This window comes from Sarcophilus harrisii, chromosome 3, assembly GCF_902635505.1.
Source record: "Sarcophilus harrisii chromosome 3, mSarHar1.11, whole genome shotgun sequence".
Taxonomy (NCBI): Eukaryota; Metazoa; Chordata; class Mammalia; order Dasyuromorphia; family Dasyuridae; genus Sarcophilus; species Sarcophilus harrisii.
In genome coordinates this window covers 208,424,776-208,443,203 of record NC_045428.1, presented here as the reverse complement: position 1 = coordinate 208,443,203, position 18,428 = coordinate 208,424,776, and the positions used below count along the sequence as shown (strand labels likewise).

The 18,428-nt window shown below is 34.4% G+C and overlaps 1 protein-coding gene across 3 annotated transcripts in view; it reads right to left on the bottom strand.

Annotated features, from left to right (window-relative positions):
* PUDP (pseudouridine 5'-phosphatase) overlaps positions 1–18,428 on the bottom strand; it is a 143,949-nt gene that overhangs the window by 66,342 nt on the left and 59,179 nt on the right. Inside the window, exons 3-4 of one of the 3 annotated variants that reach the window (XM_031959030.1) lie at positions 3,959–4,188; positions 1,618–1,992 (exon numbers count right to left, since the gene is read on the bottom strand). The exons of 1 other annotated variant lie outside the window; for it this stretch is intronic. In XM_031959030.1, coding sequence (XP_031814890.1) covers positions 1,906–1,992; positions 3,959–4,188 — 317 coding nt within the window. In that variant the 3' untranslated portion in view covers positions 1,618–1,905. Of the gene's footprint in view, positions 1–1,617; positions 1,993–3,958; positions 4,189–18,428 lie in introns of those variants that run through there. One more of the 3 variants, XM_003765596.4, reaches the window with a different exon arrangement.

The following is an 18,428-nucleotide window of genomic DNA, read 5'->3' as shown; positions in this document are numbered from 1 at the left end:
AATTAAGACAACTCTAAGATACCACTATACACCTGTCAGATTGGCTAAGATGACAGGAAAAAATAATGATGATTGTTGGAGGGGAAGCGGGAAAACTGGGACATTGATGCATTGTTGGTGGAGTTGTGAACGAATCTAACCATTCTGGAGACTAGTTTGGAACTATGCTCAAAAAGTTATCAAACTGTGCATACCCTTTAATCCAGCAGTGTTACTACTGGGTTTATATCCCAAAGAGATTATAAAGAAGGGAAAGGGACCTGTATGTGCACGAATGTTTGTGGCAGCCCTTTTTGTAGTGGCTAGAAACTGGAAACTGAATGGATGTCCATCAGTTGGGACCAACAGGATGATTTTGTGGTATATGAATATTATGGAATATTATTGTTCTGTAAGAAATGACCAACAGGATGATTTCAGAAAGGCCTGGAGAGACTTACACGAACTGATGCTGAGTGAAATGAGCAGAAATGAGCAAATGATCATTATATACTTCAACAACAATAGTATATGATGACCAGTTCTGATGGACCTGGCCATCCTCAGCAACAAGATCAACTAAATCATTTCCAATGGAGCAGTAATGAACTGAACCTGCTACGCCAAGATAAAGAACTCTGGCTGATGACTAAAAACCATTACATTGAATTCCCAATCCCTATATTTATGCCCACCTGCATTTTTGATTTCCTTCACAAGCTAATTGTACAATATTTCAGAGTCTGATTCTTTTTGTACAGCAAAATAACGGCTTGGTCATGTATACTTAATTATGTATCTAATTTATATTTTAATATATTTAACATCTACTGGTCATCCTGCCATCTGGGCGAGTGGGTGGGGGTTAAGAGGTGAAAAATTGGAACAAGAGGTTTGGCATAAAATTACCCATACATATAACCTGTAAATAAAAGGCTATTAAATAAAAAAAAAAAGAGAGAAAATGTACAAGAAATATAGATATTATTCTATCAAAATTTTATAGCATCTATTTTTTTCTAAAGTTCTAGCCAGATATTTAACTTCTTTAGTGTTTATGGATTTGTCTAAATGCTGAAAGGTGATATTTATTAAAATCTTGCTGTTTTTCCACTTTAAATGTCTTTAAAGTAATCTGCTAGTATCAGTTACTATATATATTTGAAGTATTGAAATTAATTTATCTTTGAATCCTTTTAGTGTAACAGAGTTTTCCCTATTTACACATTTTTTTATTGTAGCTTTTTATTGACAAAACATATGCATAGGTAATTTTTCAACATTGATCCTTGCAAAAACTTCTGTTCCAACTTTTTCCCTCCTTCCCCCTCCACACTCTCCCCTAGATGTCAGGTAGTCCCATACATGTTAAACATGCTAAAGTATATGTTAAATACATTATTTACCAAGATCTTCTTTGGTTGAGAACTCCAGGATGATAACTTGAGAGGTCATAATGGACACAAGGAAAGGGCAGTTAGATGGCAAAATGAATAAAATACTGGTCCTGAAGTCAGGAGGACCTGAGAACAAACCTACTCTCAGACACTTGACATTTTTAGCTGTGTGATCCTAGGCAAGACATTTAACCCCAATTTGGAAGGAAATTGGAAAGGAACCACTAATAAGAAGTAAAATATTTGAGAAAGGGGAAGAGTCACTTCTTTAACAGAAACTTGTATAAAAAAGGGATGAGTAGGAGATGAAGAGAATAAGGGACCAAATTTTTGCAACCAAAAAACCTCTATTTTTATAAATAAAAGAGAAGGCAAAATTCAGAGCTAAAAGAGAAATGTTTTAGAGAAATATGTGAATCTTAGGAAGGAGTTTGGAATAACTCCTATGGGAAGTGACAGGCAGTTTAAAAAAAAGAATAAAAGGACTTCCTTACTGTACTGAAGGTTAACTGATAATGGATAATATGGATTATAATGAACTCGCCAAGATTGTGAGATTTTCTCCAACTGTATTCAGGGGCTCATGAACTGGAGGCAACTGGTGAGTAATCCAGGGCTAAAGTTGTCAAAAGAAGAACGGTTAGAGGATTAGGAGGAAAAAGATTTGAGATCAAAGTAGAGTTGAAATAATTAACTAATGAATTAACATTGGGAAGTATTCATTATTCCAATATTATTCTAATATTGCAGTATTCCAATTTATTCCTTCTTCAAGGAATCCTTCACATAGCTGTTTGGATGACCTCTGCTCATGATTCCTCTAATGAAAAATCAAACTTTTCATCCACAATCCAAGCAAATTATCATGTTCTTTCCTTTTGTATTCAACTTTCTTCTGCATTCTCCTGGTCTTATCATATCATTTAAAGCAATAAGAAGTTTCAGACACTACCTAGTTTATGGTTTTCAGAGTCAAAAGCTTTCTTGGCCTCAGTTTCCCAATTTGTAAAATAAAGGGTTTTGGAGCAGATGTCTTCTAATGCTTCTCTAAATCTCTGATCCTATTATTAGAACAAGGGACAAAGAATAGGCTACTGAAACATGAAGGCAAGCAGTATAAAAGGCTGGAAAAGTAGGATCATGGAGGGCTTTGGATGTTAGGATCATGAGTTTATGTATATTTGAGATTTGGAATAGGGACGCATTAATGTTCATGCGATTAATTAGCCTAGTATCTCAAACATATGAAATACTTAATGAATGCATTTAAATTCATTAACAAAAGTATATTTTCTTTTAAATATAAATTAAGATAACATTAACAACAACAACAAAAAAAGGACTAATCCCTCTTGGTTTCACAACATTGGCTCTGGCATCAGAGGACCAGAGCTCAATACTTATTTTTGACATATTTATTATCTGCATGATCTTAAGTATGTAATTCTACCTCCTTTTAGTTTCCTTATCTATAAGATGAGAGGTTAAATTAGATAGTCCATAAGATCACTTTCAATTCTACATTTATTCCATTCTATTAAGATCTTGCTTCATTATACTCCCCAAATTTAGTCTATCCTTAACCCTACCCATCTATCTTACAAAATATGTGACATAATTTAGATGAGAAGATAGGCAAACAGAAGCTTAGAAAAGTATGATTCAACATTATTATTAAATAAACAAATGGTACATCCTACTGATTATGGGTCAGTAAACATATCATCTTAGAATACAAATGACAGCCAATAATAATTGGCAAGAGTATAACTACTAATATCAATCATTTCAAATTGTCAACATTTTATCAAATAGATCAGAGAGAGTGCATATCTGATTTCAAAGTTAAATAGTTCTAAACTAAAAAGGAAATTTTAAAAACTTTCAATAGTAAGTCCTTTATCTTTTATATATTTTATATGCAACAAACCTAAGAGTTATTTTCCAATTTCAAACATTCTTTCCTTTGACAGAAGGAAGGAAACAAGCATTTACTATTTAGTGTACTATGTGTCAGGTACCCTATAAAACAATGGACAAATATCAAAATTCTTTTGATCCTCACAACTCTAAAAGGTAGATGCTATTCTCTCCATTTTACAGCTAAGCAAATTGAGGCATAAGGAAGTTAAATGATTTGCCTAGCATCACATATTTAGTAAACATCCCAGAATGTACCTGAACTCAGGCCTCTCTAATTCCAGGTATAACATTCTAGCCACTGTGCCATTTAGCTGTCTCTACAAACAATAAGCTTTAACAAAGAGTAGAGAATTAAAATTAGAAAATTAAAAATTGTAAATAATTAAATAAGGTTTGAATAAGCACTTGCTAGTAAGCTAAACTCTAAAGACGAAAAGACTAAAAGGTTTTAATTTGCATTTCCCAAGACAATAGAGATAACAAAAGCCCAGGGGATAATAAAACAAAACAAAATACCCAAAACTTTTAAAACAATCATTTAGGTTAGGTAGTTCTAAAGATCATTAGAACTAATTTTTTTTTTTCCCCAAACTCTGCTCTGAAATGTTAATATCAATGGGCAAAACAAACCATCTGCTCAATCAACATATCCAGATTACCTTTTCCACAGGAGGAGAAGGGGAAAATCTCTTTGCACAAGTTAGAAACAAATCAGGCTCCGGTTTGCCATTCTTCACCTCAGAGTCATCACCCATAACTAGATGATTAAACAAACTAAAGAATTCTTTGTGTCTTTTTGTTTTCAATTCAAAAGACAATCCAGCTGAACTAGTAGCAACAGCAATAGGAATGTTGTGTCTATGTAGGTGGTTGATCAGCTTCTCAACACCTAAAAAGAGAAAAGTTCTTAAGTGGGGTGGACAAGAGATAAAGCAGTTTATTAATATTTTTTAAGAGATAGTATTTCAAGCACAATAGCAGTAGTTTTTGCTGATCTTCTAAGGAATTATCTGATCTGAGATAGATGTCTTACTAAGAGTTATCAACTTTGAAAAATCCATTCTCAAAACAAAACTTGAAAAACCACTATTCAGTATTTATCCACACAATTTCCCAAGGTAACAAAAGATGATTTAATTTGAATGAAATGTTGCTTACTTTACAGTTATGTGAAAATGTAACTAAAATATTGAAAACTGTTAAGTATATTCTAAATATGTGGGCCCATATTGATACTAGGGAAAGAAAAGAGAATACCAGTATTTAGAAGACCTGGGCAGCCCTGATAGCCTCTGCTTTTTCTATAAAAATCAATAGGTAAGGGTTAGCTTATCATTTTTATAATTATAAGATGTGGTCTACTGAAAATGATTCCACAATTCATTAGACCAGTAAAAGGGAGCAAAAGAGAAAATAAATCCCTATTACCTGCAAGATCAAATAACTAACTAGAGAAAAAAGCAGTGAATCCATGTGTTAAGTTATCATAAGTAAAATAAACACTAATTATGTCTACTGAACTATGAAAAATAGGGAATACCTGAACAGCTAGGTGGTGCAGTAGAGTATCAGCTCTTAAGTCAGGAGGGCCCGAGTTCAAATTTGGCCTTAGACACTTAACACTTCCTAGTGTGTGGCCCTGGACAAGTCACTTAACCCCAACTGCCTCAGGAAAAAAAAAGGGGGGGATAGCAATCAATTTTTAAAAAGACACATTTTCCATGTATTCCCAACTATATATCTATTAACTATAGGGAATAAAGATTGATATGGCCATTTGTCTACCTAATTAAAAGACTGCTTTTTACTATTTACTATTAATAGTAAATAATAATATAATATAATAAATATAATATAATAAAATAATAAAAATAATTAATAGTAAATTTACTATTCAAATGATTTACTACTGAGATGAAATAATATCTATAAAGTGCTTTGCAAATCCTAGATGTGATAAATGTGAGCTATTATACCATTACTAAAAAAACAAACTGGTCAAAAGCATCTGTAGTATTTAAAATACTTTAAAACCTATAATGATTAACACAAATACAGCATCTAACATATACCATATCATGTTATACTTAAATCAATCTCAAAATGAAGATATTCTTCAAAATGTATAGTGATTATAATGTAAAATGAGATCTTTTTGGGAAAAATAATGTAACCTTTGGGGAGGGCCCGGATATAAAATGTGTTCCCTTTGGGGAGACTCTCAGACCCTGGGAAAAGCATACCTTTGTTGTGCCACAGTTTACTTTTATTACCTCAATTTCCCTAAATTGTTCTGCCTGAGTTCTTTGAATTGTTCTGCCTCAATCCCCCTACTTGCAACAACCCCCCTTCCTAACCATTAGAACTGAGATAATTAGGGCTGGAAGAGCTGACCAATAGCATTCCATAGGCAGATAAGTTACTAAGAGATATGCTTATGTATCTCTAAGTTCCAAACTTTCTGTCTCTAGTGACTACCCCCTTCACTCCCAGTTCATGAGAATTCATGGTCCTACCCCCAACCTGTCAGAGTCAAATTGATAGTCTATTCATGGAAATTCCCACACTCAGAATTGTTCAGACTCCACCCCTTTCCTTTATCTTCCCTGATCACTTGGAGCTATATATAACTCGTTGGAATCTCACATTTAATGCTGGATTCTTTGAGAAGAAAGTTCAATTCAATCCTGGAGGCTGAATGGATTCTGCTCTGCCTCCAGACTATCTCTCTCTGTCAGAAACCCAAATCAAATATTGTTAGAATCCTTACAAAGTGATGTCAGTTGCCTAATTTAGCATGGTTCAGTATGATTGATCTGATCCTATAAGGAGATGTTATGAGCCAGAACTTGAAACAAGGTACTAAGTGGAATTGAGAAGACAATGTTTAAATCTAGTTTAGAATTAATTTAATCCCACAACAAATAATGGTTTCCCAGTGATATAATGATTGGTGTGTACTCAGTGTACTGCATATAAGCAAGAAACTCTCAGGGCCAGGGACAGAAGCCCACTCTTGGAGGTGGAGACAGATTCATTCCATATTCCACCTTTGTGCTGGCTGGAGACATTCGGAGGGAGTTAGGGGCTAAAGCTCAAGCTTTTGAAGGACACAGTAAAGGACTGAATTTTAACTCCTGGCTGTATTTAGGGTGATTATTACTTTGAACCGAAACTAAGGCTGCCCTCAGAAAACCTCCTCAAGAAACCTGCTCCCAGAGAGAACCATTATATTTTAGAAAAAGAAGAGAACACCACAAAATATTAAAAACTCTTTGATCTCTATCTTGCCTCAGTTTCTCTGGCATTACGTTTTGGAGGTTCCACCAAGATGTGAGACTGGCATTACACCTTTCCCAGACAAGCCCATTCCAAGTTAAATGGTTTCATTCAAGTCACCCTCCTTTGAAACTGAGATCTTTTGGGGGATGGCCTGGATCCCCTTCAAGAAGTTCCCAGACTCTGGGAAAAGCCTGCAAACTCCCAGTTAAGTGATTTTATTTAATTGGAGAACTCTGCCTGATAGTTTTCTAATGATTAACCCAGACAGCTTCCAACCCCAGTGTAATGTCCTAGTTAGCTTTCTGGAGAGCCTTCAGAGCAACCTTGGTCTCAGAAGAATAATCACCAGAGAATAGTTAGGGATGAAGTCCAAAGTCTTTATTATCTCCTTTATAGTCTGTCTCCTTCATATGGGATCCTGCTAGTTTTCTGGAGGCCCTTCAGAATGGGTCTTGGTTTCAGTGGAGGAAATGCAGGAGGCAAGAGAGCCACCAAAAGCTGGTCCAAAATGCAATGTCTTCTCTCTCAAAGTGCAGGAGGCAGGAGAGCCACCAGGAGGCTAATCAAGTCTTCTCTGTCTCTGGCTGAATTTGTCCCTAGTTTATATACTCTATTACAATTACATCATTACAGTATACTGAGTATAAACCAATCATTGTATCACTAGGGAACTGTTATTTGTTGTAAGATTAAATCAATCATATTGAACTAGAGAACTCATTTGCTAAACTAGATAAACACTGTCATCAATTCTACTTAGTTAACACCTTCTTGTAAGAATCCTTGTTTCAAGTACATTTCTCCAGAATTCTAGCCCATTACAATCCAGGCCAACATTTACCCATATGATCAGGGTCTGTTAATCCACCTTTGCCAAATTCCTAATGAGGAGTTTTGCCCACTAAGAAAGTTTCCTTCTTAGTGAACAATAAAATTCCCTTTTCTGCCATTCAAATTTCAGGTTTTGCAAATCCTTTCACATTGGACCTGCTCCAACCAGAGGGGATTCTCCACCCTAATTCTCAAACTTCTTCACTACCACTAATCTCATTTGCACCTCATCAATCACATTTATATTTCCCCTACTACTAAAGAAGATTAATATAAGTTTTAGTTTTTCAACATCAAAAGATACTAATTAAGATTTGATGAATATTCTTAACAGGCTAAAAAATTATTCTTTCAGAAAATAAATCCTTACTCATTGATCACATTTTAGAAGCAAATCAAAATGTTCAGAATACTTTGAAATATTACAAAATAACATTATCTTCTAGATGGTGAGTTACCTAGTAGAAAGTTTGGAAACCTTAAACCTCCTTATATTGAACGATGGGTGAGACATTTATGAAAATCTAGTAAGGCTTTATCTACCCCAGAGTTGGAGTAGGCCTGAAGGTAGTCTCTGGGCATTCCTGCTATTCTCCTATGACATTATTTTCTTTCTACCTCCATCAGATATGGGCAGCTATGTACCTATTGGCCAAAAATTCAATTTTCTGGGAAGTTCCTGCATTTAGAATGTTAAGACCTGCAGCCAGTGAGGATGAGGATTAGTTGGTAACTATTTAAAGTGTCAAATCTGTCCCAAAAGGTGCCTCCTTCTTTCGATTGCTTGTTCCACTGGAGGGATACCCCTTTCTCTCTAGACAGTATGATAAACCTTTGTTTTACTCCTATAGATATCTCCAGCTTTTTTTTTAAATTATTATATGGTGATCACTCACCATTTTGAGCCACACAATACATATGAAGAATAATTCTTCAATTAAAAGGACATGGGTTTAAGGGGTTGATCTCCTAAAACATCATTACAGCTTTTACCAAATAAATTACCTAAAATGATCAAAAACCTATTTAAATATACATTGCTAATAAGAATAACAATTCCTACTTCCATTTCTATAAGCCTTTAAAGTTTGCAAAGCATTTTTCTTACAATAACTCAAATATTATCACTCCCTTTTTACAACTCAGATTTCATGACTCCAAGTCTAGGGTCATTATAAAGTAAAAAGAAAATAGAACGATCTTACTACCTAACAGTGTTAGTAGATGGATCCTATGGAGTATTGGTTTATGCTATTTTTCAGTGTTCAGTATAGATGATTCCCTGTCATGGGTAATAGCAGAACAAAAATAAGCAGGCACAGCTTAATTTTTTGAAGCCTTGCATTATGAATTATTTATAGTTTTAAAAATATTTTCAAATTATTTAATTCATAGGATTATGGCTCTTGAAATGAAAGACACCTGAAAAGTCACCAATCTTAATTCCTTAATTTTAAAGAAAAGAAATTTACTTTAAAGTACTAGTCCAATAGCCCTCTTTGTAGTGGCCAGAAATAGGAAACTGAGTAGATGCCCATCAACTGGAGAATGGCTGAATAAATTGTGGTATATGGAATATTATTGTTCAGGAAAAAACGACCAATAGGATGATTTCAGAAAGGCCTGGAGAGACTTACATGAAATGATGCTGAGTGAAATGAGCAGGAGCAGGAGATCATTATATACTTCAACAACAATACTATATGATGACCAGTTCTGATGGACCTGGCTATCTTCAGCAATAAGATGAACCAAATCAGTTCCAATGGAGCAGTAATGAACTGAACCAGCTACACCCAACGAAAGAACTCTGGGAGATGACTAAGAACCATTACATCGAATTCCCAATCCCTATATTTTTGCCTGCCTGCATTTCTGATTTCCTTCACAGGCTAATTGTACAATATTTCGGTGTCCAATTCTTTTTGTACAGCAAAATAATGGTTTGGACATGTATTTCGTATTCAATTTATACTCTAATATATTTAACATGTATTGGTCATCCTGCCATCTAGGGGAGAGGGGTGGGGGGAAGGAGGGGAAAAATTGGAACAAAAGGTTTGGCAATTGTCAATGCTGTAAAATTACCCATGTATATAACTTGTAAATAAAAAGGTATTTAAAAAATAAAGTACTAGCCCAAGTTTATCCAGACAGTAAGTAGCATAATCAATATTTGAACAAATCCTTTTTACTTCAAGTTAAATAAATATTAAGTTGAACACTTTTATCACTATCCCATACCATCTCCAGTTTCATTTTATTCTTACATCAGTCAGTGAGGTAGACTAGCTATTTTCTAATTCTTTCTTTTCCAACCTATATTTGTAAATTAGGGTTTAAGAATTCAAGTGAAGAGCTTTATATCTTATCAGACTTGGCTTTTTGGGACCTTTATCAATTCTGATTCTGTCATCCAATGTGTTATCTCTTGTTACTTGATGTTTTGTAACAATAGTAAAACTTTTTCAGAGTTTCTAAAGACAAAGAGAATTACATTGGATCCATGGGTCTATTCCTCCCAAGAAGGCAGACATGTATACATGTACACATGGGAACACAGTTAGAACTGAGCTCAGGATGGGCATAGGCAGTAGGAATTACATAGACAAAAATCAAAAGAGTGGAGGGATATAATCAAGTTATCAAGACAAAAAGCACAGGTCACAGAGTAGGGGTAATGGCATAGTGGTCTTATCAGTTTATCCCTGGGCTGGATCAATTTTTAGAAGGAGAATGGTGGTCTTATCAATTTTGGTCACTGGGATGGAGGTAGAAATGAGCTAGTCTGAATTGGTTCTATAGCATAGGAGGAGAAATTCCAGGTTAAGTATGATACTGTAAGGAATTCCTAATGTGCCCAGTAGGGAATGCTCATTTTGTCTCCTGCTTTTGATTCCCAGGTCATTCTGGTCTCCTCTTAATGGTATAGGAGCTTAAGCAAATCAAAGTAATTAGTAAAAATCAGTAACTGCCACAGTTTCACACAATATTTAATGCCTATTATGTTTTAAGTCTATGACACATGGCTAAAGATAAATCATGGTGCTGTCCATGATCTTAAGGAATTTTTGGCAGAGAGGGCAACAGTGATTCAAAGAAATAATAAGAACATATAATCAAGATGGCAGAAATGGGAGACACCAATATACACTAGATTCATGTGGGTGCAGCTCTTGAGAATTATGTGAACTTTAACAAAGCCCACCCTATTCCCATTGTGAACCTTATCTTACATAAACCCAGGCTGTATGGTTACATCTTGTCAGCATGACCAAGGCTTGCCCAACTCACCAAATCAGTAAGGACTCTGCAAATAAGGGAACTTTCCTTTACTAGAGCATGTGCATTATAGCATACTCTTGACCAATAAGTAACTTATGAATAAAGTACCATCATTACTCTGCATTAGCATAGCCCTCATGCAGTTACTGAGGTAGACATTATCCAGTTTCTTTTCTTTTTTATTATAGTAACTTTTTATTGACAGAACCCATGCCAGGGTAATTTTTTTTACATTATCCCTTGCACTCACTTCTGTTCCGTTTTTTCCCTCCCACCCTCCACCTCCTCCCCTAGATGGCAAGCAGTCCTATATATGTTGAATATGTCGTAGTATATCGTAGATACAATGTATGTGTGCAGATCCAAACAGTTTTCTTGTTGCACAGGGAGAATTGGATTCAGAAGGTAAAAATAACCCGGGAAGAAAAACAAAAATGCAAACAGTTTACATTCATTTCCCAGTGTTTTTTTCTTTGGCACTGTAGCTGCTTCTGTCCATCACTGATCAATTGAAACTGAATTAGGTCTCTTTGTCAAAGAAATCCACTTCCATCAGATTACATCTTCATACAGTATCGTTGACGTATATAATGGTCTCTTTGTTCTGCTCATTTCACTTAGCATCAGTTCATATAAGTCTCTACAAGCATCTCTGTATTCATCCTGTTGGTCATTTCTTACAGAACAATAATATTCCATAACATTCATATACCACAATTTACCCAACCATTCTCCAATTGATGTAGCCAGTTTCTTTTCAACAAGGACCTTCCCTAATTTCTACAACTCTCTATATCCTGCCCTCATTCCCCTTTCCCTCCAGGCCTCCAATCTTTAAATTGCGTTCCCTCCAAGGACAATTCCGTGCTAAATGACCTTGATCAGCCCCAAGGATCCTTTGAAAGCCTTTGTGAGTTTTTCACATTGCAAACCACTCTCAGAACCTTGTATTTCAACAAGACTAGATCTCTGAGTCCCATCCAGTTCTTAAGATCCTGTGATTCTTTGATTAAATATGAGAGACCTAGAAAGACTTGAAATTCTATGTCACCAAAAATTAAAAAAAAAAAAAAAAGTTCCTACTGTTATATTGGTAAAGTATTCTAAGAAAAATTGAATTTTCCATGAAATATCATAAATGAAGTTGCAATATGCACACTGGCCAAACAACCAATTTTGTTCTGACAACAGAGATACGTTGGATATTATTATGAAGGAACTGCCATTAAGTGACAACGATTTCTTTTGAATATATTCAGGGTCATTTTTATACAAAAGCAAAATAATTAAAGGTCACAAAGTACAAAAATGGAGAGAGAAAACTAAAGTTGGAAATTCAAAATAGTACAGAATTTTTAAAAAGATGTCATAGGGTTTATACATAGTTAATTAATTCACCCCTGTTCAGTTGTGTTTGCCTATTTTTTTGCTTTTACTTAATTCTATTATATATGTTTGTTAGTTTACAAAGCACTAAATTCATATACTAATTATAACCTATATAAACCTATAAAAAAGTATACAAGTTGTAATTTTTAAAATATTTAATGGTATTGAGAATTGTAGTCCACTCAAATGAATCCTTAATGGGCAAGAGTAGATTAAAAAAAATTCACAAATATTCATATTTATATAAAATATACACAACAAAAGCCAGATGTATATAAACTAATTAGCTTTGATTCACTAACAATTTTAACATATTTACATTTATTTTATAGTATGCTATAAAAGTCAGCATATATTAAAGAGAAAAAGCTATTAATTGAGGTTTCTATAAACCAGATGGTTCATGAGTTTCACTATTCTATAGTCAAATACAAAAGTGTAACTAACTAGAAAATGTCAGTCCCTAGCAGGATAATAGTAATAATACCACCACCCATAGTCCTTCTTATTCTAGTTTCTTAAATATTTACAGGCAAATTAAACCTCATGACATAAGAGTTCTATTATTCTGACAGAAACCTGTCAGAAAAGTTATTCTTTAAAAGTGTCCTAGTAAATGAGTGCTAAATGAAAACAAAACATTCCTTCTTAGTCTCAGTTGTATCTGCTAGCCACTTAACACTACTGATTTGTAAATTTAGCTGAAAATTTGGTAAGTTCAGAACCTCACATATTCAGTACAGTCATTTTTCTATTCTTGTGTACTATATTCAAAGGAATCTATCAGAACAATTCTGCTAGGCAATGTTGTCACTTCAAAATGAAGAAAAAGCATGGGACATTTCTGAAGTGTGATAAGTGACTCAATTAAAAGAGTTCTCAGAAAATACTTCCATGACTCCATTTATAATAATGAAGGAATTCCTGTCCTCAATGAAACATTTATCAGTAAATGTTTGATTTGTATACTTGTTTTATATTCCTGTGTAGAATTGTGTAAAAATTTCTCAGGTGAAAAAGGGGTCATGAGTAGGAAAAGCTTAAGAAGCTCTGATTAAGATGACTTGATTCAAGTGATATTGAGGATGAAGTAATTAAAATATAAATAAAAGCTTAGCTTTGCTAGGTATTTCTGTATTTCCTGTGTGATTGAATTTATTTTCTTCATTCTGTAACTATCCATATATATACATCTCTTTCTTCCTAGTAGAAGGAAAGGTGCCCAAGAATAGGGGCAGTTATTTTTCTTTGTATTCCCAGCACATAACACAGTACTTGGCATACTAGGTGCTTAACAATGCTTAGTGTTGGTAGTTACATGCCTCTAATCATTTGTTCATATGGTTAAAAACCTCTAAAAAACTCTTTATCTAAATCCTACCTCTCTGACTCAACTCCTACTCCCTTCATGAATCCTTCCTCAATTATGTTAGCCCACATTCATTTCCTATATTCCAAATGCCTATAAAACATGTGTACATAGATGATTTTGAAATTTACTCTTGTGTGTGGGGTGGGGTGGGGGGGATGCGGAGCCAAGATGGTGGAGAAGACACACGTAACATTCTAAGCTCCTCTCATACCCTCACTACTAATTACCAAATTTAGCCTCAAAAATAGTGCTTGAATGGTAAAATCCATGAATATTGGAAGTACAACAACATACCAACAGAAGATAATCTGGAAGATCACCAGAAGAGGTTTGTGCTGATCGGTGGGAGCAGGCCAGTGAATGCAGGAAGATAGTACCAGAGGCTAGCATACTGAGTGGATGGGGCAGGGGCAGTCTCTATGGCTGGAAAATTTGCAAGGAGGACACTACCACAGATTGGCTGCTCTGCTTTGGTTGCAAAGCAGTAGATCAGCAGAGAAGGTAAAGCCAAAGGTAGAGTATACTCCAAAAAACGCCAGAATCTAACAGGATCTGGCTACACCCACCCAAAACCAGAAGTGATTTAGCACAGACCACAGCACAGCTGTATAGCTGCATACTGCAGCATGCAACTTTTGCCTGGGGGCAGTCATATTTCTGCAAGGCAGGGGAGCTAAGCCCGAGGCAGGCTCTAATATGCACAGTGGGGGAGGGGGACTCTACCTAGGGCAACCACAAATCTGCACAGCAAGAGGGCTCTGCCAGGGCAATAGAACTTCTGTGCGACTGTGCTCCCCAGGACAGAGAGCAGAGACACTTCTGGTTTGGGGATCTTCCCTGGGCAACTGCTAATCCCCACAGCGACACAGTGGGGCTCTTACAAGGCACTTTGGCAGCTCGGCCAGTGCTACCCAGGGCAGAGACACTTCCGGTGCAGGGATCTTCCCAGAACACTTCCCCAGCTTGGCAGCTCTTAGCAGCCCATTTGCAATACAGCTACTGTCCTTCAATCTATTCCTGCTCTGCAGAGGAAGCTGGTAACCCCCTTTCCCTGAAGGCAGACCCTAAGGGCTTTAAAAAAAATGAGTAAGAAGACCCAGTGAAGGCTAATCACTGACAGTTTCTATACAGAAAGAGAGCAGGAGGAGACTAATAAAAGACAATCTCCAAACAAAACCCCAAAAGGGGATGTAATCTGGTCCCCATCACACAAGGCTCACCTAGAAGAAATTATAACAGATCTTAAAAGAGAGCTAGAAGAAAAATGGGGAAAGGAAAGAGAAGCTCTGCAAGAGAGTACAAAAAAGGCATATAACTCACTTAAAGAAAAATTTGATAAAGTGGAAAAAGAAAAAGACTTCCTGAACTGTGAATTGGAAAAGGTAAAGAATTCCCAGGGAGTACAGGGAAATAGAATTTGTGAATTGGAAAAGATAAAGAACTCCCAAGAAAACAGGATTTGTGAAATGAAAAAAGAAAGTAACTCAGTAAAAAAAAAAAAAATAGTGAAATGGAAAAAAATTCCATAGAGCAAAACAACTCATTTAAAAACTCAATTGGACATATACAAAAAGAAGCAAAAAAAGCTAATGAAGAAAATAACTCATTAAAAATCAGAACTGAACAAATAGAAACAATTGATTTATTGAGACACCAAGAATCAATCAAGCAAAAAAATAAAAAAAAAAAAAAAAGAAAAGAAAAATTAGAAAAAATGTTAAATATCGACTTGGAAAAACAACAAACCTGGAAAACAGATCTAGGAGAGACAATCTGAAGATTATTGGATTTCCTGAAAATTAGAATTAAAAAAAAAAAAAAAGCCTAGACACTATTTTACAGGAAATCATCAAAGAGAATTGCCCAGAGGTAATAGAATCATAAGGTAAAATAGGCATTGAATTCATCAAACACCTTCTGAAAAAGATTCTAAAATAAAAACTCCAAGGAATATTGTGGGAAAATTTCAGAACTATCAGATTAAGGAAAAAATATTACAAGCAGCCAGAAAAATTCAAATACCGAGGAGCCACAATAAGAATCACTCATTACCACTCATATGAAAGAATGTTCCAAATCACTACTGATCAGAGAAATGCAAATTAAGACAACTCTTGAGTGCAGGAAAAAAACTATCACTCACTGACTTCTAGAAGCTATGACTCTCAATATAACTCAAGATTAAATCAGCTTTTCTGGCTGTCACATCATAATACTGATTCAATAGTGATCATAATACTAATTCAATAGTGGACTTCTAAATCTACTACAATCTCTAGATTTTTTTTTCAGAGCAGTTGATATCTATTCATGCCTCCTCTATTCTATGCTTGTGAAGTGTACTATTCTACTGTTATACTATTTAATTCCGTCTTAAAATATTTGGCAAAATACTCTAGCTTTCTCAAATCCTTTGGGATGTTGCCACCAACTTGGTTAACTATCGCTCCCAGTTTTATATCACTTGTAAATGAAATTAACATGCCATCTACACCTGTATACAAATCAATGTTAAAAAAAAATATTGAAAACTGCAAGACTAAGTCTAGATCACTTAGTGCTACTCTCCTGGAGACTTCCTGCAACAATAATTCTGAATCACCAACTAATTTTTGAAACTACACAATCTATCTGGTTGTATTGTCACCAAATCCATTTCTCCATCTTCTCTGTGAAATGGTAAAAATCAAAAGACCTGTTAAAGTCTAGGTAAATTACATCTATAATATTTCCTAAATCTATCAGTTTAATAATCCTGTCAAAAAAGGAAATGAGACTCGTTGTAATAATTGCTTCTTTGTCTAGATATTCACCAACCATCTCTTTAATGACTTTTTTAGACTTTTCCTAGGAATTGAAATCACATTAATAGAATAATAGCTTTAAGAGTCTGTTCTCTTCCCTCTTTTGAAAAATATGAAACATACAATCTATTACAGAGAAGTAAAGGATTTAGGGTACAAAATGAGACATACATAATTTTGTATGTCATTGAGTATAATTTTGTATGTCATTTGTAAGTCATTGAGGAAATTTGTTTTGTTTGACAATGCATATTTTTACAAGAAATTTATTGTTTTTCCTTTCTTGGTGGGCTGAGAGGTAGGAAAGAGAAAAAATATTTCAGAAAACTAAAGAACAATAGAGAACGGGGAAGTGTTACAGATGTGAAATGTTGCATGAGGTCACTGTATTAGTTTTAGTTTTAATTTATTACAAGGATCTCAGAAAATGAGGAATAAAAATGTTACATATCCTATCAGATGAGATCACTGTATTAGTTTTACTTAATTTTATTTTATTACAAGGATCTCAGAATATGAGGGATAATCTTTAAGTATTGTAATTTTAAAAACACATTAATAAAACTTATTTAAGAGATACTGTGAACAAGACTATATGACGATAAATTCTGATAGATGTGGCTCTCTTCAACAATGAGATGATTCAAACTAGTTCTACTTATTCAGTGATAAAGAGAGCCATCTACACCCAGTGCAAGAACAGTGGGAACTGAATATAGACCACAACATAGCATTCTCATTCTCTCTGTTGTTGTTTGCTTGCATTTTTGTTTTCTTTTTCACTTTCTTTTTCCTTCCTTCTTGATCTGATTTTTCTTGTGCAGCAAGATAACTTTATAAATATGTATACATACATTGGATATAACATATAGTTTAACATATTTAACATGTATTGTACTATCTGCAATCTAGGGGAGAAGGGGTGGGGGTAAGGAGGGGAAAATTTGAAACAAAAAGTTGTGCAAGGGTCAATGTTGAAAAATTACCAATGCATATATTTGGTAAATAAAAAGCTTTAATAAAAATGATAATTAAAAAAAAAAAAAACTTTTTAAAAAGACAGATTGCTTGCTAGCACAGAGAAGAGAGAGAGGAAAGAAAGGGAAGGAAAAAAAAATTGGAATTCAAATTCTTACCCAAAAAATGAATGTTGAAAATCATCTTTACATGTAATTGGAAAAATAATGTACTATTAAAATTTTTAAAAATTAAAAAAAGGGATTCTGTGAGTTAAATAAAATAATCTATTAAAGTTTTTAAAAAAGGGTGTGTGTATATGTGTGTGTGTAGAGGGAGGATGCATCATTCTCTTATCTTAATCTTATAAAAGCTCTTCTATTATTTTGTTCTGTTTTCTATTCTTTTGCAAAGACCACTGAATTTGGCTATGACCCATGGATGTAATAATTGGACTAGATGTAATAGGGAAGAGTTTTGAGATTAAAAAAAAAAAAATCATAGTATTCAAAGTAGACTTTCCACCTCTTACACTTACTGGCTGTGTGACCCTAACTAGAAAAGGCACTTAACCTCTAAAAGTCCCAAACAACTCCTAAAATAATGAATTACAGAACAGATGTCCATCTGTACTAGTAGAATTTTCTTACCAAAAGAAGTTTCTTTTATCAATAAAATATACCAATAAAAAAGTCACATGTATTGGGAGTTATTAACCAGAAACTAAAGAGTCTTTTCCACTTTTGTTCCTTATTGTATTTTTTAGTCTTTTAAACTATAATTACATTTACTTTTATCTGACCTCAGAGTCACTGTTTAACTCAAATCATCAATCACTGATGGCAAATACATAATGCAGGCCACAAAGATATTAAGGATATTAAGCTATTCAGAGTCTTTTTGCTGAAGGTATTTATTTCCTATTTTTCTGTGTACCAGATCCTCAAGGTTACATTTTGAAGCTCAGAATGTGAATATAGGTTTATTTTTATATTTTGTCAATTCTTTCATCATGATATACTTGCTAATTGTTTGACACATGATCTAAGAAACTCCAGCGTCCCAAGATCATTCTGACTTTACTTAGTAATTCTGTTAGATATTACTCAGTATCTTTTAACATGATTCCACAAATGAAGAGTCCACAATTGAATGGATTATTGAAAATTATCTTATTGACAAGGTCATTTATAAAGATACATATCATTA